The 19,710-nt window shown below is 39.1% G+C and overlaps 1 protein-coding gene across 5 annotated transcripts; it reads right to left on the bottom strand.

The window, feature by feature from the left end:
* Positions 1–1,853: 1,853 nt before the first annotated feature.
* On the bottom strand, positions 1,854–7,797 carry MOS (MOS proto-oncogene, serine/threonine kinase). 5 transcript variants are annotated; one of them, XM_016126224.2, is made up of 4 exons: positions 7,379–7,797; positions 6,734–6,802; positions 4,927–5,114; positions 1,854–4,468 (listed from the first exon to the last, which is right to left on the bottom strand). In XM_016126224.2, exon 4 carries the CDS (start codon positions 4,290–4,292, stop codon positions 3,246–3,248), a length of 1,047 nt encoding a protein of 348 aa, XP_015981710.2. In that variant the 5' UTR covers positions 4,293–4,468; positions 4,927–5,114; positions 6,734–6,802; positions 7,379–7,797; the 3' UTR covers positions 1,854–3,245. The 5 variants fall into 5 exon arrangements, with proteins under 5 accessions (XP_015981710.2, XP_036088738.1, XP_015981712.2 ...); XM_036232845.1 differs by having other exon boundaries at positions 4,927–6,815; XM_016126226.2 differs by lacking the exon at positions 6,734–6,802.
* Positions 7,798–19,710: the final 11,913 nt, after the last annotated feature.

The following is a 19,710-nucleotide window of genomic DNA, read 5'->3' as shown; positions in this document are numbered from 1 at the left end:
TCTTACTAATTTTGTCAAAATCTTGTATATCATCTCTCATTTTTTCCCATCTAATCTGTTTGGGACAGATAGATTAGTTCCTGCAAATAATGTTTCTGTTTGCCTTTGTACTGCTTGTTATTTCTGGTCTGTGAAAATGGGTACTATGGCATTTGGTTCACAGTTATTCCTAACATATTTATTGATTATGAATTATATTCTTTAACATTATTAAATTTCCTTCTTTGGCTTCAATTTTATTTTATATTACGATGAAATCGTGACTATTTTTGATTTGCATTTACCTGATATACCGTTGTCCATGCTTTTCAAAAAAGGAGTATATCTAAACAGCACATAGACTTTTTTAAAGATAAATTGAGCCATTTACATTTATTGATATGAAAGATGTTTGATCTTAAATGACATTTTTTATTATTCCGCTTTTACAGTTTATATTGTCTTTCATTCTATATTTGGTTCTTTTGTCTTTTTGTTTAGTTTGGGTAGTTGTGATTTTGAGGAAGTGTATTCGCTGTATTTTTTCTCTATTATTTATCTGTATATAATTTCCTTAATCCAAGGCAATAGCTCTTAGCTTACTTCCATAATTACACTGACAGCTTACATCCGTTTTCCTCTCCCCTTTTCTGCCCCAATTTAAGTTAATAGTATTATCTTTTATATTTGTACTGCTAAATATGTTTTTACCTCTGACTTGTCAGCTTTATATAATTTCCTATACACTTAGTTCTTACAGATGAAGCAATCCATGGGCTTATTCTACTTCCTGTCGGGGTGGTTTTCATACAACTCAAATACTTCCTTTCTCTGCTACCCAAAAGCCCATATTTGTTTCCTACAAATATGGCATTTCTGTGGGTTTCCCCATGCAGTTATACTTCTTTCTTTCTCCAAGGAAACTGGTCTCAGGAGACTTCTGCACCTGTCTGGTATTCCCTGATCCCACCCTGGGGGTGACAATGTCATGTTCAGGAGGGGTACTTTGCTGCCACACTTTGAGCTCTGCCATGCTTAGATCCCCTTCAACACTCTGTTCCTTCTTTCTCTACCAACTCTTGTAATCACAGCTCAGTTTAATCTCAGCTCCATTCTCAGGAGCTTCTTCCTCAATGTTTGTCCTTCACAGTGGGCAGCTGTTCTTTACCACAGTGGTCCCAACCTTTTTGGCACCAGAGACTGGTGGTGCTCCTATGAGAATCTAATGCCTGATGATCTGAGGTGGAGCTGAGGCGGTGATGCTAGCGCTGGGGAGTGGCTGCAAATACAGATCAAGTTTCACTTGCTCACCCACCACTCACTTTCTGCTGTATGCCCAGTTCCTAACAAGCCACAGACCAGTACCTGCTTTAGGGTATCTATTTTTGACAAGTTTTTCTGGGATCTGCCACTGATAGATCCCTCTGCCTCCCCTGAGCTATCCCTTTCTGCTCCCTGCACTCTTTTCATACAGGCTCTGTCCAGTCATTAGGTGTTACTGAATGCATTTTGGAGTTTGTACATATATTATGTCTCCTGCTATCACTGATTATGGAGTTTACAAAGTCCCTCCCCCTTTGTTCTCTTTGTCACTCTGTATGGTTTCCAGGAAAAGGGAAGATGTTTGAATCTCAGCTGTGGCCATGTTCATTCTAGAAGTGAATTCTGGACTTTAGTGCTTTAATAGGAGATCATCTTGTAGCTCACTGACAGTCTGTTGATGAGGTATTCAGCATAGTTAGAAGCTCATTTTAACACATTTGGTGGAACACTGCAATTTATTTTGATCCACTGTATCTTAAACTTGCCAACATGAGCTACTGCTGTTACAGTAAATAGGAGGGAATTATTTATAGGTATATATATGGGTGATTTGTTCCCCAAGCTACATGGACAGAGCTATCAATGCTGTACCAATATTTTACATAGTCATGGGCAGTTCCCTTTTCTTTCCTCAAGCACAGTTCTAAACCATGATTTCACTCTGTAGACCCCCTACCCTCTATCGCTCTTAACTGGAAAAATGCACAGAAGAGAACTTCCCTGTCCTCTTTTTCTTCCTTAAAAACTTACCTGGAATGGCAGTTGTCTCACCCTCCTTTGCTCACATCCAGGAAGAGATGCTCTTTCTCTCCAAGACTGCAATCTCTTCTCCTAGGTACTAATTTTCATTTCTTCCACATGTTTTTAAACTCTTTGTTACCTTTGTCTCTTCTTCTTTTACAAAGAAACTTCCTTCGTCTTAAAGCTAAACTAAAGCAAATCAATCATCTAAAAAATTCTGTGTATATTACCCCTTTTATGGTTTCTGCTTGTCTCTTCTTAACAGTCCAGCACAGCTTCTATATGAAGCCCTTGCCATACTCTCTGGTTCACTGTAATGGCTTCACCCTCCACCATTCACTGAAATGACTGTTGCAAAGTGGAGGTCAACGTTGTCCTAAAGACAAGGTCCAGTTACCTCATTCTCTTAAATTGTATGTACCGGCAGCCATGGCCTTGATTTCTAGAATGGGCAATGTGGTTCTACCTGTCTGTTCTCCTCCAACCACATTTTAAATCTTACTATTCCTCAAACTTATCATTTTTTCTCATATCACACAATCTTTTGTTTTGTCATCTACTTCTGAGTCCAAATAACAGGTAAGAGACCTAAATTAGAAGTATTTTAGCAATTTTTTTCTACTCACAGCATATACAGGTTCAAAATATCACAAGAAATCATTTAAGATATTATTCCTTTAAAATCAATTTACCTCAGTTTCTGAAAATTGTGTGTTAAGGTTAAAAACAAAAAGTTCTTGGGGGGAGGAGCAGAAAAAAATTAATCTTTCTGAAAAAAGATTTTATTTATTTGGCATGGAGCAAAGAAACGGTTAATAGTTTAAATTTAGGTGGTAGCTATGGAACATATTATTTAAATTTATAGAACATTTTGGCATTTTGTAGTTTAGTTCTGTTTTGGACAAATTGGTTTTTATCAACAACAAATTTGAATAAATGCAATACTATGGAACTGTTAATCTCACTAATTTTGAAAGGGAAGTATGTAACTCTGTAAAGGAATAAGGTTAATTATTAGCAGTACTAAGATAACTAGATTTGTAGCTTTGCTATTTATGTTAGAAAAAGTGTATTGACACTAAAGAAGTTTTTAGTAACTTTATTTTCTAAAAATCTGTCCTACACATGATTTTTTTCTATATCTTCACTTCTTTAAAAATAAATAGAAACAAAGACAAGCTTATCTTGATATGGGTTTAGACTCAGCCAAATTCAGCTTTCAGAGAGTTAAGATCAACCAGAAGATGTTCTGCACTTGGTCTCTGCAAAGCACTGGCCCTCCAGCAGCCCTGGATAATCTTCTCAAGTCTTTTCCCAGGGATGGAGTCAGTGAAGACAGCTGCTGCGAGAGATGGACGTAGATTATAGGCCACTACAGCGTAGAGCACGTACTGACGCTCCCCTAAGTAAGGCACGTCCTTGGTAGTCATCTGCCAGAGAGTGATGGCAAAAGAATAGATGTCAGCTTTGGGTGTTACCGTCTCTCCCTTCAGGAGCTCCGGGGCTCGGTGGGTGTAGGTACCGCCTAGGTGGTATGGAGGAATCTGGAAGCTCAGTAGATCTTCCAGCTTCTCAGAGCAACCAAAGTCGCCAATTTTGCAGACATCCTGCTCACTGATCAGAATGTTAGCTGGCTTCAGGTCCAAGTGCACAATGCTTTGTGAATGAAGGAAGAGCAGTCCATTCACAACATCCAGGGCATATTTCAAACACTTGGCCAAATTTAATTCCTCTCTGGCACAGCAGTGAGGCTCCACTTCCTCCTCAGGGCAGCTGGTAGCACCGTATATGACTTGGTGTAAAGTGACATTGCCACCAAACTCCATGATAATGGTGCCTAAACTATTAAAGCCCTCAGGTGTGTGTGTGCTGGCAGCCACAACCCGCACGATGTTGTCATGGCGAAGTCTTGCAATGTTGAGCTCAGCCCAGAAACTGCGCTGAGATGCCAGTGGGTTCTTGGTGCACCTGTTCACTTGCTTTATGGCCACCGGCACACCATGGTAAGTTGCCCTGTACACCGAGCCGAAGCCCCCAACTCCCAGCCTCTGCAGGAAGCGCACCTGTTCCCAGTCAATGGAACACCAGGCCAACCGGCGTGGCAGCCGTGGGGCCCTGGGAGGAGTGGTCCCTGGGAAGAGCTTCCCTGCCTTACCTGGGAGCTCAGATGGGCTACTGCAGGGCCGTGAGTCCACAGAGGGAGAAAACTCGCCGGGGCTGAAACGGCGCCGCGGGAGAGGTGAGGGCATCGCCCTTTCAAGGTGGACCCAGAAAGGCTCAGGTAAGTGAAAAGAAAAGAAAAAACACCCGTTTTCTTGGAAGATCTGACTGACTGCCAACTCCTTTGCTCCACTCCAGCGTTTTTCTCCTCTTCCTTCATTTTCCCCAAATGAGCTGCATCTGTGCTGTTACTCAGCATGGGTTTCTATCAGATGGGAAAACAATGTAAATGAAGCACAGTATCTTTCAGATGAAAGCATTTCCCTTCCAACACTTATAGTGAATTCTTATAACAAGCTCTCAGATACAGCAACGAGCTGTCCCAGGACTCACCTTTCTTTTACACTATTTTTAAATTGTAATAAAACAGGTTTTTTTTCAAGTCTCATCAGCTGAACATTATCAGTTATCAGACTAAAGAGACCACAATAGTACAATGAAATTATTTCACACTTTGCAGGCTATAATGATTGTCAGTATTATTCTCCAGCTGCATTCAATCACTTCCAGCAGTTATTGGCAGAAAGGGTTGAAATATGAACAGCTGAGATTTGTTTAACTGATTACAGGGATAATTAGGTGCAACCTTCATATATGGACAAAAATTGTAACCTTAAAATAATCGATTCAAATAGAATCACTGATACAGGTCAAAACATATACCTTCTAAGTTCTTCAGCACAGGAAGGGAAAATTCTCTGGCACTCCATTCAGCTTATAGAGCAAATTAGTAAGACTTCTTAATACATATATCCTTCTGCTCCATGGCATTTTAGCCCACCCAGTCAGCTCACTTTCAAGAGAGATTCTAGACTCCACAGCAAATGAGTTGCAGGAGTTTTGAAGCAGGGCTGGGAGAGGAAAAAAGAACAAAGATGATTCAGAGCCATGATCAGAGCTTCAAATAATAACAAATATGAGAAAATCCTAGAAGAGGAAAAATCTGAAGAAATGAAAATGGCACAGAATCACTAGTGCCTGTATATAATGTGGAAAACCAGATGTTGAAATTAAATTTAGGGTCTTGCTGTCCAACGATAAGTTTTCCTTTCTAAATTTTTATAATTAAAAAAACTAATTTTCATTCCATATCTTTGGGAAAAAAGATGGATAATATTAACCTGTTCATTAAAAACAGGCAAATGTTAGGATCTACATTTAAAAATCTCAAATGGTAAAGTTTTATTCTGTTATTGTATTTAGAGTACATAGGTAAGATTTCACTACATTTTTATGATGATAGGTCTATGCTTCTGCCATATATTGGTTCTGAAAATGTTAATAAACACAAGTTCTTTTGAAGTCTGTTGAGCCCTAGGACAGGATTTCTATACTACCCATCTGCCTAAGTATGATACAGTGTGTAATAGTTAACCTGTTTCAGTCTCAGTCTTTTCACTTAAATTAGGATAATTATTATTAAAGTAAACTTTGTAATCTTGGAATAAAAGTTAGGGAGCCCTGTTCAGATTAGTAACAGCAAAAATCTAAAAAATGTAAATATGAAATATTTTAGTAGAAATGCAATTAAAATGGTATCAAACCCAAACACAAAAAGATGACAGTGAATAGAGTAAAATAAGAAAATAAAATTATTTTCTGTAATAAGTCTGTATTACACAATTTATTCAATAGTCACCACATAGTTGGGATTATAATCTAAGTGTTATAAATTAAGTACTATTGTGGTCTCTTTAGTCTGAAACTGTCTATGGTAATATTAGCTGATAGGAGCAAGAGGGCCCAACCCATTGGTATTACAGTACAAAATGGTGTGACTTGTTATCACATGATCTGTTTCGAAGATAACAGCATAAACAATTCATTTTTCAAAGTTTGATTTTATTATTTACATAAAATATATATTAATTAAAATGTGGTCCTCTACACATTAGACCAAGTTCATTAGACCTATCATCTGTCAATCTACACAAGAGTATTTAATTGACTATCCATTTTAAAACTGCCCCTGGGACCAGATGCCCTGGGTTTCTTACTGTCCCTCAGTTTATTCATCTGCTGAATGAGGAAAATATGCCTACCTCAAGGTTATTGTCTACCTCAAGGCAGAGTTCCAAATGCTTAGATTAGGGCCTATAAGTAATACTTAAATGCTAATTATCATTTATGAAACTTTTACAAACAATGTATGAGTTTATACCAATAAGAAACAGTTTTGTTAGATGGTATTGGTTTAAACTGTACATTACCAGGGCTGAAGCAATGCATTTAATAAGCTAAATCAGTAAGTTTTGAGTACTGCCCCACCCCACACTAAAATTTTTGAGGTTAAAGATTTAAGAGTATATTGTCTGTTATATAATACAAATGTGCAAGGTTAACACTAATCTAATCAAATGCAATAACTTTGTTATCCCCAAAGAAAGGCAAAGAATAAAACTTGTTGACAACAGGGTAAGCGCTATAGGCTCTAGAACTGCAAATGAAACAAAGGAGAGACTGCACGTACTGAGCAAACGGCTCTGCGGTTCTCTCGAGAATACAGGCTTTACATTTTCTGCTCAATCTGGCAGCATGGCTATTAAGAGACACTACGGTATTAGGCAAACAACAGCATGTTTATCGCAAGATGTGACATCAGATCGCTCCCAGAATTAATAGTTTATCGAATTCTATTTTAATCAGAGTTCGGGAACATTGGGTGTGGGAAGGAATTTCTTCGTGTACGCGGAAGGCCTTCGGATAACTTAGGGCGTTAGCGCCACGGCCCACTCCCAGCGTCAGGGATCGAGGGCAGAGCCTGCGGCCCAAGCACCGCCCCTCGCTAGCGGGGGGGGGGGTGGCGGTGGGGAAGGGTGGGGGGGTGCGGGGGGAGGGGGGGGGGAAGGGGAGGGGGTGGGTGGGGCTGGAAGGGGAGGGGGTGGAGGGGGCGGGGGGGCCGAAGGGGGGGCGAAGGGGTGGGGGTGGGGTGAAGGGGGGTTGAGGGTGGAGGGGGAGGGGGTGGTGGAGGGGGGTGGGGAGGTGGAGGGGGAGGGGGTGGGAGTGGGGGTTGGGTGGTGGAGGGGGCTGAAGGGGGCTGAAGGGGGGATGGGGTGCGGGGGGAAGGGTGGTGCGGGTTGTGGGGCCTCATGAGGGGCTTTCGCTGTCCGGATACCCAAGTTACTGGAGTTGAGCGGCTTCTGTTCAAGCAGTCCGAACAACGCCATCGCCGCCTCCCCTACAGCGCCATCGCCGCCTCCCCTGCACGACATATGGCTCCCGAGGCCTCTTTGGCCCTGGAATCTGTACACGTCTCATCCGGAACTGCGGTGGCGTGGGCCTGGGCCTGCGCTGCCAGGGGGGCCGAGAAACACGTGGACTAGGCCGTCACCACCCCCCGAGCGATATGCCTAAAGTCGAATTGCGCCATGTTGCACGGTTTCGTGACCCTTCTTCGTACACAGAATTTCATTTTCACTTCATTTCAATTCAGAAACATCACGTAACTGCTCGAAAGATGTTTTTGAAAAGCCTTTAAAGTCCATTTCGTTAAAACAACGAAGAACCCCCACTCGCGAGGCCCCGCCTCGGAGCACTATGGCCACGTCAGCGCATGCGCAGTGAGTGACCACCACGTCAGCACAGAGACTGTTTGCCAGTATCTCAGGTTACAGCCCAGTTTCATAATGTTAACATGAGTGAATACGCATATTTGAGTTTTTGAAGTGTTTTATTACTATTTACAAGGATGAACTAAGATTGAAAACTAACTTTCACTTTTTCTAGAACTAAAACGCTACGATATAAATGAATACACGTACTGTAGTGAGAAACAAAAATTGTAGTATAGAGTCAAACTTGAAAAATATTTTTTTACTGAAGTAGGATTATACTGTTGATATGATTCTGAAATTCAAATTTTATACATACCAGTATGTCATGTACTTATTTCCATGTCAGTACAGTACATATAGTGCTGCTTTAGTTTTTGTAACATAATACGGTCAGGCAGATCCAAGTTTTGTGGGGCCTACAGTTTACACAGATTGGGGGACTCTCAAGAAAAAGGTCTAAAAAATTAGGCATGGAAATGAATATTATCTAGATGAGAAATCACAACGAATTACAAAAGGGGTGGTTACATATAACAATAATATGTTATCCAACTATTTAAAAAAATGAAATTTTGCCATCAGCAACATAGATGGACCTTTAGGGCATTGTGGTAAGTGTAAGAAGTTAGGCAGAAAAAGATAAATACTATACGATCTCTTTTATATGTGGAGCTTAAAAAATAAACGAACACCAAGCAATGCAGAGAACAGATGGTTGTTTACAAGAAGTAGGGGCTGGGTGTGGGCAAAATGAGTGAAGGAAGTCAAAAGGTACAAACTTCCAGTTACAAAATAAAGGCATTGATAAAATGCACAGCATGACAACTACAGTTAATAATGCCATATGGCATATTTGAACGTTGCTGAGAGTAAATCTTAAAGGTTCTTATCACAAGAAAAAAATTCTGTAACTATGTATGGTGATGGATTTTAACTAGACTTACTGTGGCGATCATTTTGCAAGACACACAGCTATCAAATCATGTCGTACACCTGAAATTATGATAGTTATATGTCAATAATACCTTAATAAAAAATGACCAATTTCAACAAATTGAATTATACACTTTAAATCAGAGATAGAGACCATCACTCTAATAGGTCAAATTCCCTTATATGTTACAAATGTATAAAGTCCAAAATATGCAGAGATTCCTGCTTGACAGACAGATATTAACACTGGATCTCATGGATTGTGTCCCTCGGTGGGACCCGCACACACTCTCTGCTTCCTTTGTCTATTCACAGCGTTTTGTTGCTCTTATCCAGAATGATCATTTGAATTTTGACTTTTAAAATACATTAATATATGTTTACCTCTGTAATCTTTAACTTCTAACTTCTCTGTTTATAACGACAGAATTTTAAGACATACAGATGCCTTTCAAACTGGTTTTAAAGACCTCTAGAGCTAAATATCTTAAAATTTTTTCTCATATTTTTAAGACCATTAAATATGCATAGATATTTGAAACTGTATCTGATTGAAATTTGGCACTCTAGAATGATTTTGCCCAATGTATGGTCACGACTTATAGGATCATTCTATTGGCATCCTCTTTTGAGCCAGAAAATGCTTTTTAATTATGTATTTAATATTTATAAATTTTTTATTTTTCAAAGATAAAGTAAGTGAATCAAAATAACAACATGTTTGTAAAATGGCTGAAAAGTAATACAGGCCAGTCAATTCATCATCTTTACTCAACCTTATGGTAATTTTTCTCCTGTTTACCATTATGGACTCATGGCTTTCCATAGAGTCAATGTGATTTAACCAAGCACAATAATTATTGTCTTTTACAGCGCTTGTATTCTTTTGAAACAGTCCCTTAATCTGGCAGTTTTCTTAGAAAGTGGTGGCTTTCAGCCAAGAGGTTGTTTCTTGTGTAATATTCAACCCCTGGAGGATGTTAGAAAATAGCTGGGATGGGTGGTGGGGGTGGGGGTGGGGATAAAGGGGAAATCAAGCCAATGACCAAATGAAGTATCACATACATAAGATGATTCATATGTACAAATTCTGGCTGGGCAACCGATTTTGTCTTCTATTCAATTGGCAATAATATTAGAACCTACATAGTTTCATATATTTCATTAAAATTAAATCTGGTAAATAAATGAGATTAAAGCCTTTAATTGTTTTTCTTTTTTTAGCTTCCTTTTATACTATATAACATTTCTTTACCAAATTAATATTATCTTATTATACCAAAGTTTAGAATGTATTAAACCAAATGATTTGCTAGATTGGTTTTGTTATAATTCAGTGCCAGAATCTTTAATTTTTTTTCTCCAGGAGGATTTTAAGGAGGTATGTAGTATCTTAGAATGCTATATTATTAAGAAGGATGTTATGTTAGTCCCAGGTTTCTGAGAAGCAGATGACAAGACAGGATTAGAAATGCAAGAGAATTACTAGAAGAAACATCCAAGGAAAAATATGAAGGGCATTGGGGGCAGCTGGGAAGCTGTGAGACCGTGATACAGGTCTAACCCTTCTGAAGGACGGAGGGAAGGAAGGAAGGCTGGGTGGAAGAGTCCAAGCCTACATTGTAATTCTAGGAAGGTTCAATATGGCTGATGAGTCCTCAAGTCAAAGTTGCCCATTAGAGGAAGGGGCTGGCTTTAATGTCCATGCTACACACAGTCCCTGGTTGGGAACACCCTGGGAAGCATAGCTTCAGTGCAAACATCATGATAAATTTCAGAGTGCAGCTCTGGGGCCATCCACCAATACTTTCTGTATTCAGAGATCTGAGAGGCATATTTTCATAGTCACCACAGATACAAATATTATAAGCTTTAAAGATTTTGACTGAAAACCTCTCTACTTAGGTCAAAATTCTGCTGTCACTTGGTACATAATAGTTATTATCCTATTTTTAAAAGATTATTAAAATATAGTGAACATACAATATTGTATTAGTTTCAGGTATATATCATAGTTATTCAACATTTACATACCAAAAGAAGTGATCACCACGATAAGTCCAGCAATCATCTGACACCTTACAATCCTATCACAATATTATTGACCACATTTCCTATGCTGTACACCACATCCCCATGACTTACTTGTTTTGTACTTGGAGGTTTGAACCTCTTAGTCCCCTTCATGGTCCCCCCATTTTTATTTTTCAATTACAGTTGACATTCAATATTGTTTTAGTTTCAGATGCGTAGCATAATGGTTAGGTATTTATATAATCCCCCTGACTAGTCTAGTACCCACCTGGCACTATACATAGTTATTATAATATTACTGACTATAGTCCCTCTGCTTTATAATACCTTACAAGTCCATCTATGTTGTCACAAATGGTAAGATTTCATTCTTTTTTAAGGCTGAGTGATATTCCAGCATGTGTGTGTATGTGTGTGTGTGTGTGTGTGTGTGTGTGTGTGTGTGTGTGTGTCACAATATCTTTATCCTATTATCTACTGATGGACACTTAGGTTGCTTTCATATCTTGGCTATTGTAAATTGTGCTACAATGAGCATAGGGATGTATATATTTTTTTGAATTAGTATTTTGGATTTTTTTGTTATTATCCTATTTTTAAATAGAGTATAGAATTCCAATTTTTAAAAAGACTTTGGATGAGTTATATTTCACTTTGATCTCAAGACTATGTTTTTAAAAATAGATATATTTGCTTAAAACCCATTCCTATCATTTTAGCTTCATGTAAATACAGTTGACCCTTGAAGAACATGGAGGTTAGGGGCACTGATCCCTGCACAGTCGAAAATCTACGTATAACTTTTGACTCTCACAGAACTTAGTTGTCCCTGCGTATCTGCAGAAGATTGGTTCCAGGACTCCCCTGCAGACACCCAAATCAATGGATGCTCAAGTCCCCTGTATAAGATGTGGAGATCAATGCGTATTATCAGCCCTCCACACCTGCAGACTCCCAACTGCAGATTGAAACAGTACAGGTATTTATTGAAAAAAATTCATGTGTAAGTGGACTCACGCAGTTCAAACCCATGTTATGTTGTTCAAGAGTCAATTGTTCATATATACATTCAACCAAAGGAGTAAACACAAAGTCATACATGTAGTAGAAGCAATGGAGCACATGGAAGCTCGCAAGCAGATTGTCCTTGACACCTACAACACCTCAATTACTTTTGGAAGTAGGGCAATTTTTTAATTGGTAAAAAGAGATTTGTTTACAGGGGTGTGTGTGTGTGTGTGTGTGTGTGTGTGTGTGTGTATCTGGAAGGATGGATGAGTGTGTGGGTGGAGGGATGGATGGATAGATGATAGAGAGGTAGAGAGATGATAGATGGATGATAGAGACAGACAGACAGATGATAGAGTGTATATATTCTTGTTGATTAAAAAATTGACTTAATGCCTCTTAATAGGCTAAGACTTATAAAATATATCTGCAGGACTTTTTAATATATCTATGTAAAATATACAATGTTTTCTCAATGCCTCTTATTAGAGTACGACTTTTGAAATTTGAAATACAAACAATTAATTCCTTTCTCATCTGGCCTTCTGAAGTTTAGACTTTATTTAGGAGAGGTTTATTTCTTTTTCACTTCTTCTAAAATACTCAAATATTCTACCTTTAATGGACAAAAATATTTTAAGGATTTCAGTGCTCATACTTGAAGGCTTTATGTTATGTAAGATTAAGAAGCATATTATAGTGAAGCTCCCAGCACCCCTGGCCTGCATCTTTGGAAATGAAACATCAGGAAACTTGGTGGAACTGTACACAAAGTGATTTTAGGTGCCTCTGGAGGAGGAGAAACCCAATTATTGGAAGGTCTTTAGCTTTTGTTGAGATGGGAAGACTGGGGTACAGTCTCAGTGGGTCATACTTAGGTAGGAAATAGAGAGAGAATATTCTAGAAGATTTCCCCTCAATGTTTCTCTCAACATCTTTAATGAAGTTTTGGCCCCTTTCTCTGCAACTTACGTCAGAGCCTCAGCTCATCTTTCTGTGCATACCATGGGTCAGTCTATTTGGCATGGTAAATTCTCTGGTTTTCCTTGGGATATTTTAGGGTATCATAGTCCTAGGATCCATAAAGGGGAAATTGAAATTTGAGTTTGTCTCTAGTATATCTATTGCAGATTTTAGAGACCAGTCACTGCAATAGTCCAGCACTGAGGAAAGCTGGAAATGCCTTCCTAACATTTCAACATGGTGGTGCCCATGCTAGGTCAGTCTAGCCTGGGGAAGACAACAGGATATTAAAATATTTTGTTGGATGTTACAGAAAAAATACAAGGTGTGTGTGTGTGTGTGTGTGTGTGTGTGTGTGTGTGTGTGTGTATGAGAGAGAGAGAGAGAGAGAGAGAGAGAGAGAGAGAGAGAGAGAGATTGAATAGATGAAAAGATTTAATATGTGATTCTTACCTAAGACTAGAGGCTGCTGAATTCAATAGAGTACTACAGTCAAAACATGGCAACTCAGGACAACAAAGAACAAGTGAGGAGGGGAAGACAAGAGCTTTACAAACGTCAAGACAAGAGCTTTACAAACGTCAAGTGACTCATCCTACAGTCTCCTTTGCTGAGCTCAGGTTGCAACAAATTCTGCTGACCATGCCAAATTCTTATGGAAATAAAGATCACAGTCACAAACTTTAAGACCCTGTCATTTACTTCTAATCTGTACACAGAGGGAAGAAATAGAGCAGCATACACACACAATGGCTTAGCTCCCTGATCTTAGAATCTTTAAATTTTGCTTGCTCTTTTAATCACCTTCTTGTGGAACAACTATGAGGAACTTAATTTAGCAACTTCAGCAACCCATTACTTGGATAACCCAGAACATTTTTGAGAATTATTTGTGTGTGCAGGGGTCTCCTGTGAAACAGTGAAGTGTGCGGGAGGGGGAACCTATATCATATGGGAGTTGCAGGTGCTTCTAGGAGGGATGAGTAGAATCGTCATCTAAGGATTCACTGGATCCTTAACTCAGGATACCAGTGAACACGTATACATATTTTTATTCACAGAAACATTTGATTTAGGCTTTTGTATTTATTGGATCACTATTGTATAATTTTTATGTCCATGGACCAAACAACTGGAGGCTGATTTGGGGTTTATATATCCAAATTATCATTGACACATCTTAAAAACCATTAAGTTCCCAAAAAAGAACAGCTTGGTCCCTTCTACAATTGAGTGTAACCCCACATGACCCAGCTCTCGCCGACAGACAATATCCAATTATATGACCAGATGTTATTAATAACTTGAATCCATATTGATCCCCACGTTCAGCACAGCCCAAGGAGGGCGAGTGGTGGCTGTGCAATACTTTGTCCCAGATAACCCCATAGAAGATAGCAGACATTCTGTAATTCGTGTCATTTTTCCACCAAAAGGAATAGTGTTGAGTTAGCACATTAGCAAGTGTTGATCCAGGGGAAGCAGAATCATGACTACGAATATGAACAACAGCTAGAGTCAGAAAAAGCCATGTCTTTGGTCTTAGGATGGACCAGCCCATAGGTCAATTTTGTTAACTTTTTAAGCCCCCTGCTATCCCATCATGGAAAAAGATAGCACATGACCTTTGGGCTTCCCTTGTGGGAAGCAAGTGCCTGGATATACTATTTCAACCAGACCATGCAATATTGGGGAAGAAATAATTTCTCAAAAGGAAACCAACATGTTAGGGAGGACTGGATATTGTGCAGCCAGAAGTTAACAAATATTGTCCAAGCTCATCAGGGGACCTCTCTCTGGCAAAAAAACCAGGGCAAGAAGTGGGGAGTGGAGGTGTAAACTACCCCAGTGTATCTAATTCTTATATTCAGCTGTGATAATTTTCAGTCCTCTAGGACCCTCCTGGTATTTCATGTTTATAGTTTGGGTGGAGAAGAGAATTCCATTAAAACTTTGCAGGAAAGTTGCATTTTTTGGCGAGGACGACGGAAGGAGAGGAAGGAGGAAGAAAGACCAAAAAGAAAAAGAAAGAAAGAAGAAGAACGACCTACCCTCCCTCCCTCCTCCCTCCTTCCCTCCTTCCCTCCTTCCCTCCTTCCCTCCTTCCTTCCTTCCTTCCTTCCTTCCTTCCTTCCTTCCTTCCTTCCTTCCTTCCTTCCTTCCTTCCTTCCTTCTTCCTTCTGTATCAATTCTTATGTCAGTCCTTGGAAGGGGAAATTATCACAGGGTAATTCATCATGCCCACCTGGCCCACTTACAGTGTTAGCACAATTCAGTCATTTTGTACTCACTTGTCTGTATGTTACAGTGGTTAAGGGGGTTCTTTTCATTTATTAGGGTCTCCAGGATAGCTAATCATTATATTCTCTTTCTCTTGGCCCTAAGGATGGGTTTAATGAGTTTCAGTTGCAGGAATTTTCTAGAGCAATGAAGAAACAGTACCTTTACTGTGCTAACCTGAGAGAGAAGTAAATACAGAATAAAGCAAAGATCTGGTAGAAGAGAGATAGAGACCTATTAACAATGTTTGACTTCTGCATAAAGCAAAATCTTCTCATGGACACCTCAATTATGTGATCCAGTAAATATAAATTACCTCTGGGGAAATGATGTGTGTTAGGAAATGGTAGGTGTGAGAATTTCCCTAAAGGTGGGTGAGATACAGCCACCCTTCCCATTGCCATTTCCCTTTGTCACTTAGTTCTGTTACCTAGAGGCAACCATTTTCAGCTTTTTAAGCTATATATTTGGGTATTTACCTCCTATGACGGCATATACTTCTGTAGCTCTCCTATTCCCAAGTGGATATTTCTTTTACTTTTATTCTTGGAATTCTCTTTGCCCTCTTTTGGTTTGGACCCACTTCTTGAATTCCATGCCTTTCTCTTGCCTGGTTTGTTATCTTGTTTTGGTGTTATCCTACAGTAACTTCCTGAGGAGGGGTACATGGTAGATAATTTTGTTTGTTTTTGTCTGATAACATATTTTACTCTGAATTTGAAAAATAATTTGGCTGGTCCCAACCATATGTTGAAATTTGTTTTAAAAGCAACTATTGAGACGTTCAATGATTTTTTTTCTTGGTGCTTTGTATGTAACTGATCTTTGACCTGTGGAAGTTTTTAAGATAGTCTCTGAATTAGATATCTATAGTTGCATAATAAATTATCTCAAAATTTAGTGGGGTTTAAATCTCATATTTATTATCTCACAATTTCTGTATAGTCAGGAATCTAGGCGCAGTTTAGGGAGGTGGTCTGGCTCAGGCTCTCACAATACCGCAATCAAGTTTTCAATAGAAGCTACAGCAAGTAGCTTGTTGTAGTAAAAATAATTTTCTTCTGCTTTCACAGACTTAGTTCTTATCAGAAACTATGCAATCTAGAAGAAAACTGAACAGTCTTTAAACTGCTCAGAAAGAAAAAAATAGGCATCAATCTATTCTCCATTTGCAAAAATATTGCTCAAAAACGAAGATAAAATAAACTTTTTCAGGCAAACAAAAGCTGGGAGAATTTGCTTCCTACAAACCTGTACTATCAAAAGTGTTGCAGGAGCACATTAAGCAAACAGGAAAATGATACCAGATGGAAACCTGGACATACACAAAGGGAATAAAGATGGAAATGGTAAATACATGGCTAAATGTAAAAGATTCTTGTCATTTAAAAATTTTTCTTTAAAAGACAATTGAAAATAATAATAATGATACTTTGTTTAGTTTGTAACATGTAAAAGTAGAAAACATGACCGCAGTGGCACAAAAGAGAAGAAGGGGAGATAGAAGCATGCTGTTGTCGGTTTCACATTGTAACTGAAGAGATACAATATTGTGTGGAGGCTGACTATGGTAAGTTAAGGATGCATATGGAAGCCTTGGAGGAACCACAAAACTAAGACAACAAAGAAGTATACAGCTAATAAGCCCATAGTGGAGACTTCTTAAAAATCCTAAAACTTATTCAACCCAAAGTAGGCAGAAAAAGAGAAACAAAATATAGATATGACATAGAAAGCAAATAGTATAATGACAAATTTAAACGCAACTCTATCAATAGCTACATTAAAAGTAAGTGGTCTAAACACTTCAATTAAAAGGCACAGATTGTCCATATATCCATCCCGATGCCAATATTATCAAGATTACTTTGCTTTATAGTATTCCTTGAGATTAGATAGTGCTAATTGTCCAACTTCACTCTCTTTCAGTTATGTTGGCTATTCTAGATCTTTTGCATTGCCATATATGTGTTTTAAAATCAGGTGATCAATTCCTAAAAACAACTGCTGGAAATTTGATGAGTATTACATCAAATCTATATTAAAAATAAACAATGAATGACTTCTAAGGGTTTAGTCTTCCAATCAATGAACATAGTACATCTCTCCACTTATTTAGGTCTCCTTAAATTTCTCTAAGCCATGTTTTGTCATTTTTAGTGTGCAAATCTTGCACACAGTTTGTTAAATTTATCCCCATCTCCATGTTTTCTGTAGCTATTACTGTAAAATTGTTGCTAGTATATTGACTTTGTATCCTGCCACTTTGCTAAATTCATTTATTATTTCTATTGAATTTTTTTGTAGATTCTTTAAGATTTTCTCTGTATATGATCATTTCATCCTGCTTATCAGGTCATTCCACCAAGTCTTCTGGAAGTTGAGGGATCCCTGAGCACAGCCAACAGCCTTTAGCTGTGGGTTATCTGAATGCTGTTCTTTCATTCAAAGCATCATGGGGTCCACAGAATCTATAGCTAGACACATCTTGAAGACATCCATTTCAGCAATGATTTCTTTTTTATATCCCTTAACATTTTGATGTATATTGCTATCATAATTTTTATTTGTTAGTTCTTGAACTCTGGAATGTGGATTCCTTATTAGGATACTCCAAAATCAAACTGTCTCTAAGGAGAAAATTAGTGTTTATCTCTATACTGTATATATCTCTAGATATGAAATACAGTTTATGAGTTAGTGGCTTTAGAGGAATTTTTCCTACAGTAATGTGCCCACAGATCTACATGCCTTCAGAAAGTAGAGTGGGGTAAACTCCTTGGCATCCTTGTCCCAAATGGGAGCCAACCACATGGCGTTCTTAGGACTCTGCTGAAAAGGGCTCCACTCTTACTCGTCTAGTTGGAGCAGGAGACAGCTGCCTACACCTTAGAAGGCTGAAGCCACTAGGAACAGGTAGGGAAATGACCTAGGTGCCCACGAGCTGAGTTTTCTCCTGAAGCTGACGTAGTAGGCTTAGACGGGTTGCTTAGGCTGGTGTCCACTCATGGTGGCTGCTGGAGCTCTTGGTGGAGGTGGCTGGGGAAACAGGAAGTTTGAAATTCAGTGGCTATAGTAGAGGTTCTTAAGAGACCAGCATTCGTTTTATAAGAAGTATCTCAGCACCTCTCATTATAGATATCAGAAGTGCTGGGCTTAGTGCTGGATTATGTGATTAAATCAGAATGTCCCAAAGGGATAATATGGATCAGTAAAGAGATAATGCCACAATTGCTGATCCAGCTTTGGAGCATTTGAATAGTGCTGGCACCAACTGGAACACTTTTCCACTTTTAATGGTGGTAGCTCAATAATGTGGCCAGCAGGCAGGTGCCAAATATCTGGCAATCCAGTCTCTTCCTGTTCTAAAAGCAAATACCTATGGGAAGTCAGAGGCTGAGCAGAAACTCGAATCCTAGAGCTTCGATTTTAGGAAATCTCTGGTTCTGAGGAATAGGAGACTATAAATGAAATTCTTAAGCCAGAGGACTGCTTTTGCCCTCACGAATAGAGTGCATGTTTTCACTATATTGCTTAGCAATGATTTTAATTGCATTTCTGTAGTTTTGAGAGGAGCTCTAGAAAAGCATAGTAAGTTTAGGACTATGAGGTCTTATTTAAGAGTGATCGATTAATGATATGACATGTAAAACTGAGAGACATTGTTAATCCTCTCACCCTGCACTATAGTGATAAGAAATCAGGAAAATGATTAAATGTGCTGAGAGCCTTGCACTCAGAATAAGAGCCTAAAATAGATTAATCCACTGTACCTAGCTGGTAGTTCTCAGTACTGGACTTGATTGGTAGGTATTAACATACACATAGGGCTGAGGAGGGCAAGGCTAGAGCTGCCTTTATGTGTCCTCTGTGGTTTTAAATTTTGAATGAATGTCCCAAGATATTTCTGGGGCACCTGCCAAATTCCAGCAGTTAATGGAAAAGTAATTGGGGCTATTCATTATGTACAATCGTTGGTTTGGCACAAGAAGCACAAAGGCTGAGGAGCTTGATCCCTGAGGATGGGTGGAGCAGGTATATAGTTGTCCCTAGACAAACACTGATTCTCTCAAACATCTATACGATGCACGGGATGTTAGCACTACTCCACAGAATGACCTGAAAAACTGCCGCCATCACCAACTGGTCCTTAGCTCTTTTAATTACAGGAAATTTATGATTCAATAGCATTAAAAGAGATTTAAAAAGGGTTCTTCCTCAACTTTTAAAGCACTCAGAACTTTGCTCAGCTTCATCACACAAAGGCTGTGACACTATAAACAGCAGCGCACACTCCTTGTGGCCACCTCTGCTCAGCACAGTGGCCTCTTGGATCCTTTGGGGTGAGATGGAAGGAGGACCGTGTAGGATACTCAGGGCACTCACTATCCTGAGCACAAATCTCGAATTTAGCCTCCCCAACTCTGTAAGTCCCGATGATCCACGCGGACCTCAGCTTCGAGGGCCCTGGAGGGGCTGTTCTGCACTAGGAGGAGGAAGGAGAACAGAGAAGTCTCATCTACCCAGTGACAACTGTGTGACTCCCAAATGAGAATCCCTGTCCTATTGAGGGTCCTTACCTAGATGTTCCCAGGTGTGTCAGGTCACGTATCAGCACAGAATGTTCGTACTGCAAGTAACAGAATAGCAAACTAACATTTAAGTAATGAAGTCA

The sequence above is a fragment of the Rousettus aegyptiacus genome, unplaced genomic scaffold, assembly GCF_014176215.1.
Source record: "Rousettus aegyptiacus isolate mRouAeg1 unplaced genomic scaffold, mRouAeg1.p scaffold_m13_p_15, whole genome shotgun sequence".
In the NCBI taxonomy this organism is placed as follows: Eukaryota; Metazoa; Chordata; class Mammalia; order Chiroptera; family Pteropodidae; genus Rousettus; species Rousettus aegyptiacus.
The sequence above is the reverse complement of the archived record's forward strand: the minus strand, read 5'-3'. Positions and strand labels throughout refer to the sequence as shown.